Below are 19863 nucleotides of genomic sequence, written 5' to 3'. Positions count from 1 at the left end.
ATGCCACGCTACAAACAATATGCCTCAAGAAAAGAACATGAATATTGTCTCAGTGTCATGTATGCAGCATAAAGCTAAAGTCACCATGACCAGTTCTAGGAGCAGAGCAAGTTCCTTGAAGGACTAGCAGCTTCTATTCCTCTGTGCCTACTTCCCTCAGTTCTGACTTACTGTCAGAACTATAGTAAGAGGTTTATAGTATCCCCAAACAATTTTCAGTTTCCATCAGCTATGCAGCAGTGCTTATACCAAACCCAGACATACATCCTTCCTAGCGAGCAGTGAGATTATCTGTGCCACTGGACTGAACCCAGTAAAATGAAAACACCTTAGCCTGGCATTTTGTTTTTGTATTACAAACACATTGTCCCGTGACTTGAGCTTTTGATTGTGGAGTTCATGCATTCTGGTAGAATTAAGCCTCATGTAAAGTTCCAAAGGGACTGGGTGAAAAAAAAGTAAAGTGTTACGTCCATGTTTTAGAGGGAAAACAGGATAATGTAGGCAATGAACAATAGGTTAAACCCAAAACTCTTTGCTTATCATTGCTGCTCAGGGTTTCCATCTACCAGAATTCCAAGCTCTCTCATATTGAGGTCAGTATCATCTAAAAGCACATAGAATGAGAAGGAAAAGAAACAGTAAAATACAGACCTATTTCATGAAGTTTTTGCATGCACTCCTGGACAAGTAGTACTTGTACAAAGCCTTCCTTTGTATCTTACAGATTTACAGAAGACCGACCAGGATAATCAATGGCCTAGGAATAATTTATATAGGTGGTCACTAAGGAAACCAAGACTTTCCTTGACCTGACACAAGTGCAGGGAGCTGTGCCATAAGCTTATCAAATGTGGGGCAGCTTGGAAAGCATGACTGGAAGTAGACCAGTTGGCATCTATCTGTAAAAACCAGCAGCATCAAATGAATCTAGCAGCAGACAAGCCCAAAACAAATGGCAATTCTTGACAACATGTGAGAGTAAAGTACCATTCCCTTGGTATAAAACAGATTCAGAAGTTAACTGAACAGGAAAGAGTTAACTGGTGGCTGTTAAACACAAAAGATCTCAAACTGCTGTTAGAATATTTAAAGAACACACTACTGTAGTGCTCAACTTACTCATCTTCAGCAACTTATTTTGACCACAGCTGGAGACAAGATGCTACAATGTGTGTATACTTAATCTGATTCAATGCAGCTGCTCTTATGAGCAACTATCAGCTGGCTTGTAATCAGGCCTATTTCTGCTCAGAAAAGCTTGATTCTACATTCAGCTTTTTTAATTTTTTCTTAAGGATTTGGAAAAAAGATGGAGTTTTGCAGATGTTTGTACTAGTGGTCCTGTACCATGCACTTTAACAAGTTAAAATGCAAGAGCAAAGTGGCCTATTAAAGAGTTTTAAGAGTTCCCTCACAGCCCAAATAAGCAAGGTACTGCCAGAATAAGGCAGGGCTCTGTACTTTTAAGTGGCCAAGGACAAGGCAGATGGAGGCATGACAAATAATTACTGACAGTTTATAGATGACAAACTAGGGGATTATTAAATGATTTAAAAGAAAATAATTTGTCCCAAGTCAACTGTTCTGTGCCCCAATTAAGCAAAAGACGCCAGATTTCTAACTGTATCTTCAACACAGTGAATATAGATTAAAAAATCCACATACAGAATTTTATTTTCCCATTTTGAATAATGTAGTTTCCTGTGCCCCAGATATCACAACTCTGCACAAAATGCTACGACACACACTTGTGTCAGTCTTGTGAGCTCAGCAAGAGGAGAGATCCTATCTCCCTTTCCCAGAGGGAAACAAACATCAAGTTACAGAGTATCAAAAAGTGATTCCAGTCGGGCAGGCTTGGCTATCTGTGCTCCAATACCAGAAGTCAGGCCATTTTCTCTCAAAGGAACATCAACTGCAACCTGAAACATACTGTGCCTGTCAGATTATTTGTGCTATCCTACCTTCGACCAGCAAGATGTCAATTCTAGATACTTCTTGTATTCTCCCCTACTATCCCCAAAAATTTCCAAAAACAGCATCTTGCCTTCTCCAATGAGGTAATGGCTAAATTTCTCTACCCATTTTCACTGATAAATCAGTTCACCATCATTGTTTGCTACCATGGAAATGGATCTGTTCTGTCAGAGCCATTTTCTTTTAACACAAAATAAAGGCCTGCTAATCTAATATCATTTGGAGCAATGAGTGCAGGTGGACTTGAAACAATTTTTGTACTAGTACTGACTCTACCAGTCCCAGGAACGTAATTTTTCTGTTTCCTGCTCTTAATCTTCCCTGTACACTGGAAATCCTCTTCACAGGGTGTGCTCCAGTATCACAGCAGCTCAGCTGCTGCAGCAGAGCCCTGAGAACGTCTGGGAAAAGGCTGTCAAGGTGGGGCTGAACTACAAGTTCTTAAATTAAAAACACAAAACAAAACACAGCCACTTTTCATTGGAAGAGCTACAAGACTGTATTTGTCCTTAATTTCTTTGATCAGGTACCCAGAGATCTGTCAAATCACAATACAAAAACAAATGCTGTGAACAGTTCTAGGCAGGAAGAGCTCAGTTAGCAGGAATGTTAAGCTCCGGATATCTAACTGTTTGATCTTTCCACTTCACCTTTTAGGAGATGAAAGGAAATCTCTGCTCTTGTAGGTAGAGAGTGTGGTACAACATGGGGGCACAACAGACATTTATTTTACCATAGCAATTCCCAGATGAACCTAAAATAAATGAAGACTTGGCCACAGCCTAGTCTGCCTCTTCCTCTATTTAATTATATCTGCCCTTGAAGAAGCAATCCAAAAACACTATGGGTGACAGGGTTTTCTATCACTCCCTTCCCGTGCTTTCTGACAACAGCCTGCTTTCTGTTCAAGCTTGTGCATTGCTTCTCCTTCACTCAGATGCTTCTCTATTTTCCCTCTATTCCCACTCCCACATTTCACCGGGATCCAAGCCCTCTGCCGGTTAAGTGCTGCACTGTGTCCCAGAATGACCCTTTCCAAATTCCTCTCTGCTAAGTCATCCAGAGAAATACAGAGAGAGCCTGTTACAATACCACTCCACTCAGTGCTAGGCAGTCTCCCTTCTGCTGCAGAGCAGTCTCTCCAGTAAAGTCATCTCCAGTAAGATTCCTACTTTGAGAATGGAAAATTTCAGGCACAAACTTTCATAAAAAGTTACAGTGAAATGAAAACAGAGGAAACTAACAGAACCTGAGGTACTGTTTTAGAAATCCTGACCTTCAATGTTAACTTGCCAGAACACACTTGTCACAAAAGTGTTATTTCCCAGCCATTCAACATTGCCCCAAATAGTTTTCTCTCACAGCTTGGACTAAGCAAAGAACATCAGCCATTCTGGTTTTTTTTAAAGGCCCTTGGGCTTTTGCTTATCACATTAGAGACACACAAAAACCACTTTGAGAGCTGAAGCTTTTAGTATTTGCTTTAAAGCCCAGAATTTAAAGTGATTATAATCAATTTATATCAGAAGAATCAGCATTGGAAGAGAATATTGCTTGGAATCAGATACCAATTCTCTCCTCCTCATGTTTTAAGTTAATTCAATCTTTTCTGTTTGGTCTGTTGTAAAGTACTGCAACCAAAAATGTTCAATCTGGTCTCAGTGATAGTGGAATGATTTAAAAGAAGCATTTTGAGATTACAGAATATGCTCTCAATGTAATGGTTTAGTATTTATCAGAAAGAAAAATTTTAAATTAGTATGACTCCTTAATACCTTTTTATCAGTACCAGGAAACAAACCACCTATTTCACAAATAGTTGCAGAACAACTCCCTTCATGTTACATTTTAACCTGTCTGAGTTCACTTTAAGGTGCACTATGCAGTTATGCAATCAGAATCCTACCTTACATTTACCATTTAGATTTGTTATGCACTAATAGTTCTGGTGTCTCCCTTCATCCAGGGTCTTCAGAAAGAACCCTCTTTCTGCCAAGCCTACACAACTTCCTTCAGAGAACTATTCATACTCCAGATCTACTCAGATATCAGGAAAAAAAAAAAAAACCAACAAAAAAAAACCCCTACAGGAACATGGAAGAATATCACCCAACACTAGTCACTGCTTTTACCAGGGCCCAAATACATTTTGTGAATAGTTTGAAGCAGCTCTCACACAGAAACAATTTTAAAGCCACTACCTACAAGTATTATGAAAATCATAAAGAGCTCTCAGGGACAAACACACCTCACATACCAAAAAAAAAAAAAAAAAAAACCAAACCAGTATAAGTGTATTTTTCTGTGCTCCCAGAACAAAGCATTAATTTTCCAATTTGCAAGATCATGATACAGGATTTTCTTAGAAACCCATTTTCACTATATTTGCCAATGGTACCTTGTGCAAGCACAGAATTCCTTCCTGTACTATGTGCTGCCTACCAGAGGGGGCAAGGTTTCTACTGCTTATTAAAACAATCCCATGGGTTGCTGTATAGGCTTCAAGTCTTCAATGGAGTAAGTTTTCTACTAGCCAAAGTATACTATCACTTCAGTAAAATATAAGCTGAATTAAACATTAGTGTATTAGTTGTCAGACACACCAAACCAGCTCTGTTTAAAGAGATGCTCAAACAGACTCATTGGTCACAAGTTCATCACACTCAGGTGTTCTACATGTACCAGCAGACAGCTGTCATACACAGGGAGTTAACATTGACACCAGATGATTTTGTGAGGGATAATTTTCCTTGCTTTCATGTAATCTCTAGAGACAGCTGATACAACCCAGCTACTCCAGCACTACTATCACTTGAGCATTGCTGAAATAACCATCTCATTACACACAGTAATGAAACTATTTTATTATAAGCAAAATCAGCATTTATATCACCAAGAAACCAGGATCTATACACTTTTTGAAGAGCTACCCCATGTAGAAACTGCTGTACACTTCAAAATCAACTTGTACTTCCATGGAGTTTTACAAAGAAACCAAACCAAACCCAAAAGTAATCAGAAAAAAAGCAGATCTCATTATGTAACATCTGCCAATATCCTCGTCCTCCCAGAAAACAATAGGCACTAGCTCTAATTCACAGAATTCCAAAATAAAAGTGATTGTTTTTTCAAGCTTGCTCAATATTCTCTGCTTACCAATTCCAGACATGCTGTTTGGCAAAGACAATCTACTAGTCCACACAGTGTGCTCTTCAGAACTAGTTTAGCATTTCCTTCTTCCAAAAAAAAGAAAACAGCACAAAGTCACTGAGTACATATACTGCATCTTTGTAGGGAAAGAAAAGGAAAAACATTAGGGGTGTGGAAGGGTGTCTGATGCAGTGAAAAAGCTACATAGACAAATCAAAGGCAACAGTAGAAGCATATCTGAGAACTTGGAGAAAGGCAGGAAACCATCTTCAGTATTCCGCATTGAAAGGGTAGCCCTTGTGATTTTTGCACCTGGAGGAAATGAAAAAGCAAAGATTATCTCATGCCTGAAAGACATTATATGCAGCTGTAACCACTTCAAAGAACCACCACGGGGGGAGATGAACCCTATAAAAGCAGAGCCAGTTCCTCTGTTTTCCTTGGTGACAACTGTGTTTGCAAACAAAAAGATTTTGAGTGCCTTCTGTAGCTTGGGCTCCAAGCACCTCAGGTGATGTGACCTAGCTGCTTTGCAGACAACTAACTCAGAATTTTGCTGTTTACTGACAGAGGACCTTTTTTTGCAGCCTTCCAACAAAGATTTCCTATCTGGCTCTAGGCTTTCAAGTCATAAATCCTCCTGTTGCTTTCTGAGTGTTCGTCCACTTTCTCAGCTCCTGAACAACATACAGGTTTTGTAACATGCTTAGGGGTCATGGCATAAAGACAAAATACCACAAGCAAAGTTAATCAAGAATTTAAGCCTGCATCATGCTCATTTCTCCAATATGAATAAGAAGCTTCCTGTTGCAATTCCAGCTATTAAAAGCTTCTTGGAGACCGAACTGAAAATGAGGTTTGGTCTATGCTCACCATGTTTTGGTTCACAAAATGAACACTGAAAAATCTTACTCTGGAAAGTTATTTTGAGGATGACCCCTTTGGAAACTGAGTTTGTATATTGTGAATTTAAATTAAGCCTACTATCTATAACTTCATATACTGAACTATGTGATTACTTGACAGTTTCTTTTCTTTAAGCTGTTACTTACATCATCATTGCACAGGCTCTCCAGTTTCTATTAAAGCTGAGAATAGTTGCCATCTCCTCTTTAGTCAATTCAAAGTCAAACACCTAATAAGAGAAAAAGATGAAAATGACCTCTTTGACAAATCAGTGCTTGTAAGAAAAAAAAAACCAACAGAACAAACAAACAAAACAAACAAACAACACAAAAAATCACAATATTAAAGAACAAGTCCACAGTGTAGAATGCTTGTTATAAAAAGTGATTGTTTCATGAAGAGAAAGGAAAGAGACAGCTCTCTGGATTTCTGAGACTCCTCTGGAGAGAGGTGGGCAGGGAGAGGTAAGAATTAAAAAAAAAAATAAATAAATAAAAAAAAAAAAAATCAAGCTGCAGTCACATGCACCAGTTATTTTAAGAAGTTTGGAGAGCACTGAAGTGTTGCACAATGCCTCCATCCTCCATCTGTGAAAGATGTATCCTTCTGTCCTATTCCAGAGAAACAGCTGCAAGACTTCAATATTCCACTGAATGCAACTAAGCATTCGGAAGCAAAATCCTAATACTGGTTTCAGTCCAAGATCACTGAATCAAAAGCAGCAACATAGTCCTGGTATCCATGAACCATTTTCTTAACAATGCTTGTTCTACAGAAGTCTTTTGTGGTGTGCTACTGCATTCAGTCCCCAAACAAGCTGTCAGATGACTCATTCACATGAAATAGAACAGGAAGCATCGTGTAACGTGACTGCTCAGATCACCAGGACAGTGTTTCCAAAAGCTTTGTTCAGCCCTGTTCTCCAACTGTAATCTTAAATTCAGTCCTCATTAGACAATGGAGAGAAAAAGCCCAGTCCTCTTGTTAAAGTATCAGTTGGGAAGGGTGAGAAAGGATCTGTGTCTGCTCTGCAGGGAGAAGCTGTGCTGTCCCTGAAGGGCAGCACCCAGCTCACTCCTAATCCCTCACCTGGAAGTTCTCCACAATGCGCTGCGGTGTGACAGACTTGGGAATCACAATCACATTTCTCTGGATGTGGAACCGAATGAGAACCTGCAAGAGGCATATCACTGCATCAGAGAGAGGAGGGTTCTTGTTCTAGGCAAGCAGAATCTGTTCCAGCAGTCATTTGATGTAAACAGTACAATTCAGCAGAATTAACCCATTACTTGGAGCTGCATTTCAAGTCATACCTGAATTCTAAGCAGCACCTTCTGAAGTGCAAATAGAGAAGTGGTGGAGCCCCACATAGGTCTCCTTTCTCCTCTGCCATGCAGTTTAGCAATACTCAGTTTCTTTCCTTCCCACCAAGACTTTTAGTAGGCTATTCAAGTGTTCACTTCTCTGCAACAGGACTTGAGATGGGAAGGCTGAAGCACAGCAACAGCCTTGAAGATGGGTCAACAACATCTTCCTTGTGATGGTCAGAGTGCCTTTGCAAGTGTGCACTGAAGGCCTCACAGTAAACACACCTGCATTGCTACTTAACACCACACGTGACAGGGAAAGAAAAACCAACCTGTCCTTTACATTGTCATTAACTGTCCTTTATGCTGTGCTACAGGGAGCAGTACTCTGGCACCTACTCACCTGTGCTGGGGTTTTGTTGTGCTTGGCTGCAATCTCTTTGATCTTGGGGTCATCCAGAAGGGAAGGATCCTCTGGTTTAGCCCTACACAAAGGAAAGAAGATGAATGGCAAGAAATCTCCATAGATCCAACCTAGCAGAGATCTGTACCTGAACAAACCATTAATGCTGCACATGTAGTCTCAGTGCTTCAAGCATAATCCACACTACCTTCCTTCCAAAGCAATCTTACCATGGTCTGTCAGGAGAGCCAAGGGGACTGTATGCTGTCACAGAAATCCCTTTGGATTGGCAGTACTTAATCAGCTTCTCCTGGGTAAGGTATGGATGACATTCAACCTGGCAACATAGAAGTATAGAGATTGACAGTGACTTAACTGCTTTAACATGTTCCAGGAATTAGTTTTTAATCAAAGGCTAATTTTTGTTTTACCTTAGAGTCTCTACACAGTATCATGCAGCCTTTGTTTTCTTATGCCACCACCCCTTTTCTACCATTTGTAGTTCTCCTTGCAATGAAGGGTTCAAGGACTGTATAAAAACTCCTTATAACTTTGCTGATGCAGATCATCTCCAACACATGGAATGACCAACTACATAATTGCTTCAATGAGACAATTCAATAAAATGCACACACAGGAGAACAGTAAAATCACAGCAACAGGATTACAGACCAGGAAGTATAAAGTTCTCTTTTAATCCTTAATTAAACATGCCATAACATTTTTTTTTTTTTTACAGCTACCATATTAACTTCAATGATAGTATTGTTTAATTTGGTTTTGTTTGCTTTGTGTCAATACTCACCACTGAACACCTCCAGTCTGCAAATAGTGAGAATGGCTACCTGCTACAGATTTTAGACCTTCAACCCACTGTCCATTACAGACTTTTTATAAATGCATGGGTACTTCACATGAATTTCCACAAGAATAACTACACAACAGAACACAGACTCCTTAACAGTGGATCTGTGTTCTGACAAGCGAATGCACAGATATGCAGTATGGAACAGAAACTACTCATGTGTCAGGAGGCAGTGAATGAACATGAATATTCGATACTTTGCACAGAGGGACTTTCAGGATAGTTTTCACACCAGGGAGTACTACTTTGCTTTCAGCAGACAACATCAAGAACCATTTTGATGACGCTGCCATTCGAGACTCCTGCAGCTGCACTCTGAGGGAGGTCCCTAGACACTTGTGCTGCTGGCAGGTGAAACAAGAGTGCAAAACATAGGATCAGTTTACAGCCTCAAGCACTTTATTTGTGGTTCTGGCTGCTTGCTATTATCAGAAGCCTGTATGCCTGTTTCCCTTCTGAGACATGCTGGAATATTAAACAGAACATGTAGCTCAGTTTTTGGGACAGGTTTATTTAGCTTCTGCAGCTCCAGAAAGACAGTTACTCAAGAGTATTCAACAGGCAGAATTTATATGACATAAGTAAGGCAAAGTCATCCTCACTGGCACTCACACTGAAAAACTTCTGAGCTAGTATTAGATTTGAACCAGGATGAAAAGCCTATGATGTCCATTTAAACAATCATCTTAAGATGTTGCAATCCACGCTCTCTGTGTGTGTACTTAAGAGTCAGAGTTCCTTACTGAATTAAGTACTAGTATCATTGTAATGTAATTACTACCTTGTCAAATTAATTTCTCACTACAAATGAAACCAACACACATCCCAATTGCATTGAAATTAAGAATGGGAATGACATGAAGATAGTAGATTACATGTCAAATATCTGCACAGAGAAAGTGTTTTCAAGGAAGCACTATCACTACTAGGCCAACTGATAAGTGTTAGTAACAGACAAGCTTTCAGGCTTGCAAGCATTTTTTTCCAGAAGCAATAAATCATGAAGGACACAGACCAAAGATCTCTTGCTCTGGGCTAAACTTGCTTATAGTAATCAGAGCTTGAGAACATTTGCAAGTGGGAGAGGTCCAAGATCAGTGACCTCTGTGCAAGAGACCAGGGTCATTATTACACAGCAACAGTGGCAATGAAGTGTGGCAGAGGTTGAAAGGCATCATAAAACTTACAGTAAGTTTTCTAAAAGTACATTGGCACCGATAATGAAAAGACATATCAGAGAATCATTTCTTTTGTTCGTCAGAACATTTCAGTTTTATGTTGAATAGACTTCCAGAGAACACTCCTATTAAGCTTTCTGAAAAAAAGGTGTCAAACCCCCTTTTCAGTACACATGTTCAAGCTGCCACAATAAATTACCCAGTTCTAGCAATGAGGTATCAATAACTGGGACTGCAGTCCTTCAAACACCACAGTAATCAAGGTCAAGACTAGTTAGACTATCCTGGGACCTGTCCTCTTTAACAACCTGTGCCATGCTACAATCGTGTCAAACTTGAAGGCACCACCAAACTGGGGAATGACCAGCCAATACACACGAGGGCAGGGATGCCATTTCAGAGGGACCCACTCAGGCAGGAAGAACAAACAAATAAAAACCTCAAGGAATTCATTAAGGCTGCACATGAAGACCTGCACCTGGGAAGGAACAGCCCAAAGCCGTGCACCTGGGAAATAAAAGCCTCCTGGCAAGAACATAGGCTGGAGCCTGACTGCCTGCAAAGCAAGTATGCTAGAAACAGCCTGGGGACCATATTAGGCTAAGCTGGACATGAGCCAGCAGGGAGCCCTGGCAGCAGGAACACAGACAGTACATTGTGTGAAGTGATCATCCGTCTCTACTCACACTTGTCAGACTATCTTCATAATACTGTGTCCAGTTTTCCCCCCATTCCCAGCCCCCCCTCAGTAGAAGAAAGACTGACAGACTGCCATGAATTGAGCAGAGGAAACCAGGATAGCTAAGGGCTGGAGAACCTGCTGTCCTGGGGAAGGCTGAGTGAGCTGGGCTAGTTCTGCCTGGAGAACGGAAGGCTTCAGGCCTCCTAGTAGCAGTTTTCAGTACCTATAAGAAGGTCATCCAAAGACAAGCCAAGCTCTTCAGTGCTGCGTGGAGGAAGGCATGAGACACAGGGTGAAACAAGAGAGGTTGACACCAGATATAGGAAAACTCCTTCCCTCCACCACACAACCAAGGCACGGGGTCAGGCAGCAGAGCACATCTCCTGGGGAAGCTGTGCAGTCTCCATTCCAGCAGTTTTTCAAGATGGATAAAGCTCTGGACAAGCTGGTCTGATCTCACAGCTGATGCTCCTCTGAGCTGTGAATTAGAGGAGATTATCTCCCAAGGTCTCCTGCAGTCTGAATTTTCCTAAGATTTTATTCAAGTGTTGCTTATGTACCTGGACACTTCTACTCTGTGGCCTATCTTGCAACTAGAGTTCCTCCTTCCTCCTAACCCTCATTAAGTCTGTGAGGGGTCTATAAAGCATGTTATTGATCAATTCCCTCAGTCATCAGCAACAGGAACTGGCCTCTCCACAGATGAGTTATGAAGAGGTCATTCAATTCTCTATATATACACACACCAAGTTTTACTCTGCATCAAGGAAGTGTTTAGACCTCATCTGAGTTCCCTCTGCTTCAGCATCTACAAAAAGCAATTCTGGAGCTGCTCATTGTCAGATTTCCAGACAGCAGTGCAGAAAATCCACAAAAAACCAGCACCTTGTACATCCACAAGCAGTTGGAGGGTGGGATTGAAAGAATATGCTGTGTATACTCCATTATCTCTTTCTATAACCTTATTTCAAAACGAGATGTTAGTAATTCTTAAAAAAAACCAAGAAACCACCATACAACAAAAACCACCACCATCCAAACATTTGCTTGCTGTCACTTTGCAGCTTACCTGGTTATTTGCAGGCTTGTATTTCAGTCCTGGCTTGTTCAAGATTCTTTCAATCTGCTCATGGTTGAAGTTGGAGATTCCAATGGCTTTTACCAGACCAGCATCCACCAGCTCTTCCATTGCCTAACAGAAAAAAACAAAATCAGCCTCTAGCACACAAGGCAGGGCCTGAAGAACACATTCTTCCTGATATGGCTTTATGGAGCACTCTTGTATTTGTGCCTTGTCCCTGTCACCAATGTTCAAAAGACTCATTCTTTGAGATTGGGGATATTCACAGCAAGTCAGAAGTTGCAAGTAATGAAATTATACTCGACAAATCACTATTGTACCAGTGAGCCCTTACAAATAGATCTAAACACAAGAGACAGTTTACTGCTGAAGGTAATGAAAACATGGTAGAGACTGCTAAGACCAGAACACATTATTCTCATGCTGCAGCTAAACTTACCTCCCATGTCTGTAGAATATCTGTGTTGCTGGGGATAGGTATGCCTTTGTCATCTGTGGGGAACAGCTCCTCTCCTGCCTGTCAGTGAGGGAGAAAATGCTTGAAACACTATTTATTATTGGGAGGCTGGGTTAACACCAGCTGAAGAACATACTACAAATTTGTACTGCAGAACAAGTAATACTTATTATTATACTAATTTATTAGATGCTAACAGTCACTATCTAGTCTCCAGTCTTCATTTGCTTTCACATGGTATTATGGCTTTTTTTTTGCTAGCAGTCAACCCAGTAAGGACAGGTACTTGAGGTGGACACTGTCTGCCTCGTGGCTCATCAAAATCAAAACGACAAAACTTAAGTCTCCACTTGTACTACAGAAAGTAGGACTATAGCCAGTTTACAAAAATACACAGTTTGTATCTGGGTGTATTGAAGTGTTTTATTGGAATGCAAAATCAGGACCCACTTAGGACCTGGAATATGTTCAGCTTATACTGGACCAGATCTGCTGACAGGTCTCTTCCATGGGAAGACTCAGTGTTTAACTTGCTGGCACAGAGAATGTTAGAGCAGCCTGTGTCCCAGTTAGGACCACATGCCAAGTATCAACTTCATTCAAAACAGTTATTTTCCACTGATACATTATTACGCAACAACATATTTTCACTGCGATAGTTCTGTCCACACAAAACTCATTTTAAAAATACAGATGCCATGAAGAACAGTTATGCCAGAAGCATAAAGAAGATTCTAACTGAAAGACTAACCTTGGACAAATTCAAACTGCAACAGCAGTTCCTTCGCATGCAGTCAGTAAAAGAGTTAGGAACTAAAAAGTTCGAACTTTTGAAATCCAAGGTCTATGAAACACTAAGGCATCTATAGTAAAGGTTAGTTTAATCTGTACTGTATTAAAAGACTTAGTGATTAAAGACAGAAACAATCTCTTATGATGTGACTCTGTAACATGCAGAGGAAAGAACTTCTGTAAGACAGCAAAGTATAGCACAAAGAAGGAACCACACCACTGTCAGCTGAGCATACTTTGGACTCATAAAAGGCAACACAGGCAATAATCAAAAGGAGAGAGATATAACTTCTCCTTGCAGCAGGGAAACCCATCCCTACTTCAAGGTCTACCTCTTCCATGATCAAAAGGGCAGCAGGTGCCAGGCAAGCATAAACCTTGATAAGGTAAGGATCAACAGCCTGGCTCACGTGGCCACAGTAAAGCTGAACAGCAGAGCAGTGCTGGCACACAGCAGACACGTGATGATCTGTAAAGCTGGAGCAATCACTAGGCTATAAAGCCATATAGCTGTTATAAACTGCCAATCACAACAGACAAAGCCAAGGGCATTGCTGTTACTGTACCTTAAAACCAAGAGGCCAGTGAATGAGGTAGAGATCCAGGTAATCCAGTTTTAGAGCAGCGAGAGTCTTCTGGCAGGCTCCCTTCACCAGAGGCTTCTCATGAAACGTGGACCACAGCTAGAAACAAAATGCCAAGGCACACTATAACCTCCTGGGTTAAATCTCTCAGAACCCTTCTGTACTGTTCAGGAGAGTGCCTGTCCCGTCCAGAAGGTGATGTGAAACTGGGTCATCCTATAGCTCTTCACAGGGGATTTGCTCTGTGAGCAGGACTGGCCTGTGATACTGGACAACATGTGCTGTGGCAGCACACAATGTCCTGGTATACAGCTGAAGTAGTCTTGTTTTGTTCATTAAGACTTAAATTAAAAACCACCTACTATAAGGTCAGATAACGGATGAAAAAGGACAGCATAACTTCACGGTAGGAAAAATTGAAAGCATCACCTACATTTGTGACACATACCCTGCATAATTCTCCATACAGGATGAGGTAAAGTAAGAAGCTTGTCTCAGGAACGGTCTAAGGGATGTTCTGAATACTGCATCCCAGAGCAGGAAAGTAAAGAACTCAGAGGTTACTCAGGGAAAAAAAGGTGTCTCCTGGTATCCTATATCACCAGATCCATACCTTACTGACGACAAAGAGGTCCTCTCGTTTCACAACACCTTCTTTGATTTTTTTCTGGATCCCTTCCCCAACTTCGTTTTCATTTTGGTACACAAAGGCACAGTCCAAGTGACGGTATCCAGCGTCGATAGCAGCCATCACCGCAGTTGTTACTTTCCCCGGTTCGGACTGAAAAAAAAAAAAGCGATGGCAAAAAAACAAACAAACAAACAAAACAAACTATAGTCAACGTATTACCGAAAGCCTTTCTCACAGTAAGATAAAATTAAGAAAGCAACCTCCGATTAAAATAAAGCAAAGCAGGGGGCCCTGGCGGCGGCCCGGCCGGGGTCACGACAGCGCCCGCAAGGTCCGGGCCGCGCTCCGGCCGCGCTCCTTTCCCTCCCATCGCACCCCCCGCCGCCGGCGAAGGAGAGCCCCGGTACCTTCCATGTGCCCAGCCCCAGAATGGGCATCTTGGCCCCGGTATTGAGCTGCACAGAGGCGGCCATGACCGCACCAACACCACTAACACGACCCAGCCCCCGCGTTCAAACGCGATTAATATGGGCCGGCCCGGCCCGCCCCGCCCCGGCGCGGCCTTGTCGGGGCGGGGCTGGAATCGAACCCCGGAGCGCAGGGACTGGGCGGTGGCGGAGCGGGAGGAGGGGTGATGGGGGATGGCTCTGCGGGCACAGCGCTGCAGCGACCCTCCCGCGGTCGTGCCGCCGCACCGCGGCACCTCGGTCCTTTGGAGTCACATCCCCGGGATGGGGATGATAGAGGAGGCATGATATAGAGCTGTCGCCCTAAGAGCTGTTGGCGGATCGTGTGCCTCAGGGAAAGGAAGGGCTGAGCCCTTTGCTGCCGCGGGGATGGTGTCCTAGGCTGGTCCCCCTTATCGACGTCTTATGGCCCTGTGTGCTGGTAACAGCGAAATGACAGGAGAAAACTCGGATGTGTCCGGCTTGTGAGAGCCGGGAGAACCTGTTCTTTGCTCCAAGTGGGACAAATGCAGCTTCCAGTGCGAACTGTGGCTTAGGAGTGTAGAATCATAGAATCAGCTGGGTTGGAAGGGACCTCTGAGATCATCAAGTCCAACCCTTGATCCAACACCGCCGTGGTTACCAGACCATAGCACTAAGTACCACATCCAGTCTCATCTTAAAAACCTCCAGGGATGGTAAATCCACCACTTCCCTGGGCAGCCCATTCCAATGGCCGATTACCCTCTCTGTAAAGAACTTCCTCTTAATATCTAACCTAAACCTCCCCTGGCACAGATTAAGACCATGCCCTCTTGTCTTACTGATAGCTGCCTGGGAGAAGAGACCAACCCCCACCTGGCTACAACCTCCTGTCAGGGAGTTGTAGAGAGTGATGAGGTCTTCCCTGAGCCTCCTCCGGGCTACTGTCTCCAGTAGTTTATGATATAGTGAGTTTAATAAAAAAAAACCTTTATTTTTAGTTTTGGAATACTTTTTTAAAGTGCTTTGACAGTTGCAGTCGAGGAGCAGTGACTTTTTCATGAGTGGCATAATGGTCATATTGTCCCTCTGTCTTTAGGGACGTGCTGAGGACATTTCAGAATAAAATGCATGGTTGTAATCATATGTGGTAGTGGCCAGCGACCTCACATCAGAAACTGGCTTTGACTTTTTTGCAGACAAGCATGTGCTGTTCTGCTGAAGAGGTCACAGCACAGTGGAAAAAAACAGACTTGCCTGGAAGGCTTTGCTGCTTATTCATATGTAGAGTTTCTTCAGGTACGAGTGTTTGCTCTGGGTGCCCCTCCCTCCTCTCTGCAGCTTCATATTTTTTACTCCATTTAACCAAGAATGAGCAAGGTAATTGGTTTTCCTCTTTAATGTTCTTCCTGTTTAGTGTCAGCACATCAGCCATCCCTGGCAGAATGGGATGTGTTTTTACCTGGCACACAACTTGGTGCTTATCTCTTACTATTTAGTTTTGTTTTTTCCCTGATGGTTTCTTGTCAGGGACATGCTTCCATCTTGTCACAAGATGCTTCAGGTGGAAGTTCTGTATTTTGTGAGTGGGAGCCTTTCCCCTCACAGCTGTAAGAAATCAGCTTTCCACTGTGGCAGGGGCCATCACATGGTGGCAGGGCCTTGAGAGAGGAAGAAGTACTGCACGTGTCACTGTGTGACAGCCAGCCTGCTAAATCTTATCTACTGTGTCCTTGATAACATGGCCAACTGTTTCTTTACACTGAGCTGGCAAGGAGGAACTGTGCAGGGGAGGAAGGATTTTGTTGCCTTTTCGGGGGTTTTTTTGAGTTTTTTTGTTTATGCACGTGTGAGATGTTGCACTGAAACAGGATGTGTAGTATCACGAGTTTTCAGTTTGTTTTTCTGACTTTGCATTTAGTTACTGTAATTTCACCACAATTTGTGACTTTGGAGACAGCAGTATTTGGCATCTGAGAACAGGACCCAAAATAATGGAAGTGGGTGTGTCCTTGTGAAGGTAGTTTTTACCAGAGACCCAGTGGCCTGCAGAAAAAGCACAAAGTAGGGAGGTGACAGAGTTGCAAGGTGCAATCAGTCTCTACTCCTGAGGGAGAAAGAGAGCTGTGAGTGTCTGCAGCTTCAGAGGTACCAATATGTACAGGCATAGCTTAAACCAGGGTTTGGAGGTGAGAGCATGTAGGTTTCAAGCTTGAATCTCTGGGAAATGGAGTCTTTAAATGGGAGATTTATCTTGCTCTATGGGGGGCTCCAGTTCAATATCTGGGTGCCAGGAGGCAGATCTGAGGGGCTTGGCCAACCCTGACCATAGAAGACCTCAGCCTATTTTTTACTGTGAACTCAAATAAATCTAGGAGCATATCTTGGTGGATCTCCCATCTTCTCAGAGCTGATGAGGCTTTTTGTCTTCACACTAGTATTTGTTCTTTAATCCCACCTGCTTAAATAATAAGCCCCGACCATAGGCAAGGATGAGCAAGTGCTCCTACCATCCACGTGTGGTGGTTACTGTGTGGGAAGGGTGTGTTTATCCCCTCAGGGGAAACCTGGACAGGAGGAAACCATGAACTGCCCCAGGCTGGTCAGAACCAGTTCTGGATGGCTATGAAACCGGTGCTGCCATCTGGTGTGACTGAGCTCCAGCAGATGGGAAGCACCTGTGTATGTGTTTCCCCAGTCCCCCTGGCAGGTGAGAAGGAGGGCAGCACCTCACCCCAAAGGGGCCAAGTTGCTGAGGGGCCTGCAAGCTGGGCCACCCCTGCCAGGCAGGGCAGCAGCAGCCCTGGGGCCAGCAGCCCACTCACCCAGGAGCTCTAGGACACAGGAGTGATGAAGGGAAGCATCAAGCACCCGGCATCACCCTCCGAGCCACCCTTGCTTTCAGGGAGGGATTGGGATGGCCTGGATGTAACCTATGGTGAAAACAAGGGAAGCAGAGAGGAGGACAGGGTTTGGTGTTTGGCTTAAACAGAGGCTGGAGAAAGGGGGAGAAAGGCATTTACTGATTTGTTCTTCTGTGTTCTTCCCTCCCTCCCCCCCAGTACCTGAATTGGTGAAATAAAGTTTTTGTTAATTGGCAATAAATTACCTTAGATTGCCCTGAGATGAGGTTGTTTTGCCTGGGACAGGAGCTGTTGGAGATTGTGCGTGATACCCTGCCATGGCCCAAAACTGGAGTAATGAGGACTGTGGAAGGAGCCATGATCCTGATCCTGGCAATACACACTGGGGGAAGTGGCACAGCCAGCACATGTCCAGGACTGAGTGCAGACAGTATGCAAACACCTGAAGAAAGGAGGGACCTGGGGGGGACCATTGCTGAGTGGTAAGGTGACTGGGAAGAGATAGACATGCTTCCTCCACACCTGGGCCCCAGTGGCCTGGTGTAGTGCTGTCTCCACATGTAGGATCCAGAAGCACTAGCTGGGGATCCGTGGAGGGTTTGGCTGTGAAGCATGGGATAGAGAAATGTGCTGCTGTGTTGGGACTGTGCACTGGGGCTTGCCATGTGCTGCAAATGAGGCTTCAAAGAGACCAGGACTGCTGGGGAAGGGGTGGCTTTGTGATGTATATTACATTCACATGGGTGAGGTGTTAACTACTGGTCTGCAGGGATGGAGTTTATAATGAATACATGTTAAGATTGTGATGATGTTAAAGGTGGAGTTTGTATAAGGGTAAAAGCAATTCTTAATATATCTTTCAATTAAAGTGAAGGGTAGAATGTAAAGAACATAAATTGCAGAGGGTAGCAGGGGATGGCAGTGGTGACCTGAGCAGACCATGAACTACTCAGTACCAGCCAGGAGCAATTCCAGCTACCACTGAAACTGATATAAACACCCTGTCTCATGCCAGAATTTAAGCCCACAGTGCTGTGACTCAGGAACACTGCTGGAAACATGGGTGCACTCTTTGAAGGAGGTCCATGCTGAAAGGGCTTACTTCTGAGAGGGTGGCAGCTGGTGGATGATTCATGCTTGAACAAGGAAACCCCTGAAATCACTATGGCCACTGGGTAACTCATGCAGGAGAAGTAATGCACTGAAAAGACAGTGGTCTAAACTCTTGGCTCTCCCTGCATCATAGTAAGCATTGTACCTTTATTGTTCAATAAAAATGTGTATTTGATCTCAGTAGAGCTCTCTTACCTCAGTCTGGGGATTGCTCAGGGGTTTAGAGCTTGCTTCATTTAGGAAGCTGCAAAACAAAGGATTTTGTATTGCATTTTCAGGAATTGAAAGTGGAACTTTTGGAAAGAAGGTCCTAAGGTGCTTGTTTTCCCTTGAAACCCAAGTGCAATGTCTAAGATTATGCATTCGTTTACCTGCCCAGTAGTAGGAAACAGAAAGGTGACACAGCCACAAAATCAAATACCTCCTCATCTCACCTGGTGTTGTTAAAGGAGCCTTGATTGTTTTAATGTCTTGCATTTGAGTGTCAGGTAGAAAGGAGATTTGGGGATCAATTCCTTGAGACTTACTCTCCATGTGTCCCCTGTGCCAGACAAGGCTCCACAGTGGGTATCCATTCATGTAGAGGTGTGTGGGCAGCTCAGGTACTCGGCTCTGCTATCACTGGGTTGCTGGGACATGTGTCCCTGCACCAGGCTGGGATGTGCCAGGGGGAGAGAGGCAGAAGGGGTTGGTGGGCATAGGACTATAGGGGTGAGCAAACCCCCGATGCTGCAGCACTGTGGGAGGGCTTGGGGCCCCCAGCTGCAGCCCTGGGGCTGTGGGGCCAGGGCAGCAGTGGGATGGGGTGACTGGGCTGAAGGGACCTGCCAGAGGAGATGGATGGAGCTAGATGGGCCATCATCCCTGAGCTAGGTACCCTGGGCTCACAGCAGTAGATGCTGCCAGGGAAACTGGCCCCTGAGGCTGGCAGGGCCAGTGGGGAGGCCAACAATTTGGGCTCTGCACCGAGGGGCTGAGCCTCCCTTGCCAGCAGACCCCGGGGTTGTGTGTGACAGCTGAAATGTTTCCAGCACCGCCGGGGCTGTGGCCGGCGGGGAGGGGACAAGGCGGGTCGCTGCGAGCTGGCTGCCCTCTGGTGCCCGCTGGAGAATGTGCTGAGGGGCTGTGCTGTCCCAGGGAAAATCCAGGAAAAACCTGTGGAAAAATACTGCCCACTGCGCACCTGTGTGTTTTCTGCTTATGGATTTTTTTTTAAGGTAGTAAAAACCCTTTTCTCAGTTAGTTCTGGAGTGATAAAACTTCTGGTTATCTCACTCATCCTGAGGAAGTGAATCTTTAGTTCACATTTCTCAGATTTTATTCCAATGCTCACAACTGCTGACTATTCTCCTTAGCCAGATAAAGCAAGATAAAGTATAAATGTGTAGTTCAAAGTCTCTCCCTGTTTTCTCCTTAATAATTCCTCATTTTGAAAGAAAATT

At 43.7% G+C, this 19863-nt stretch overlaps 1 protein-coding gene across 1 annotated transcript; it reads right to left on the bottom strand.

The window, feature by feature from the left end:
• Positions 1–4819: 4819 nt before the first annotated feature.
• On the bottom strand, positions 4820–14564 carry LOC116786694 (aldo-keto reductase family 1 member B1-like). The gene is made up of 10 exons (XM_032687572.1): positions 14424–14564; positions 13999–14166; positions 13368–13484; positions 11992–12069; positions 11541–11663; positions 7977–8083; positions 7747–7828; positions 7126–7209; positions 6183–6265; positions 4820–5442 (listed from the first exon to the last, which is right to left on the bottom strand). Exons 1-10 carry the CDS (start codon positions 14487–14489, stop codon positions 5400–5402), a joined length of 951 nt encoding a protein of 316 aa, XP_032543463.1. The 5' UTR covers positions 14490–14564; the 3' UTR covers positions 4820–5399.
• Positions 14565–19863: the final 5299 nt, after the last annotated feature.

This window comes from Chiroxiphia lanceolata, chromosome 5 (genome assembly GCF_009829145.1).
Source record: "Chiroxiphia lanceolata isolate bChiLan1 chromosome 5, bChiLan1.pri, whole genome shotgun sequence".
NCBI lineage: Eukaryota > Metazoa > Chordata > Aves > Passeriformes > Pipridae > Chiroxiphia > Chiroxiphia lanceolata.
This window is presented reverse-complemented; position numbering and strand designations above follow the sequence as displayed.

What these genes read in the sequence shown, in the direction of transcription:
- LOC116786694 (XM_032687572.1), bottom strand. Translation starts at nt 14,489, where the DNA reads ATGGCCGCCTCTGTGCAGCTCAATACCGGGGCCAAGATGCCCATTCTG. An exon ending in ATATTCTACAGACATGGGAG is followed by an intron (nt 11,664 to 11,991) that starts GTAAGTTTAGCT and finishes TTTTTCTGTTAG; the next exon opens with GCAATGGAAGAGCTGGTGGA. An exon ending in AGAGCCTGTGCAATGATGAT is followed by an intron (nt 5,443 to 6,182) that starts GTAAGTAACAGC and finishes CATTTCCTCCAG; the next exon opens with GTGCAAAAATCACAAGGGCT.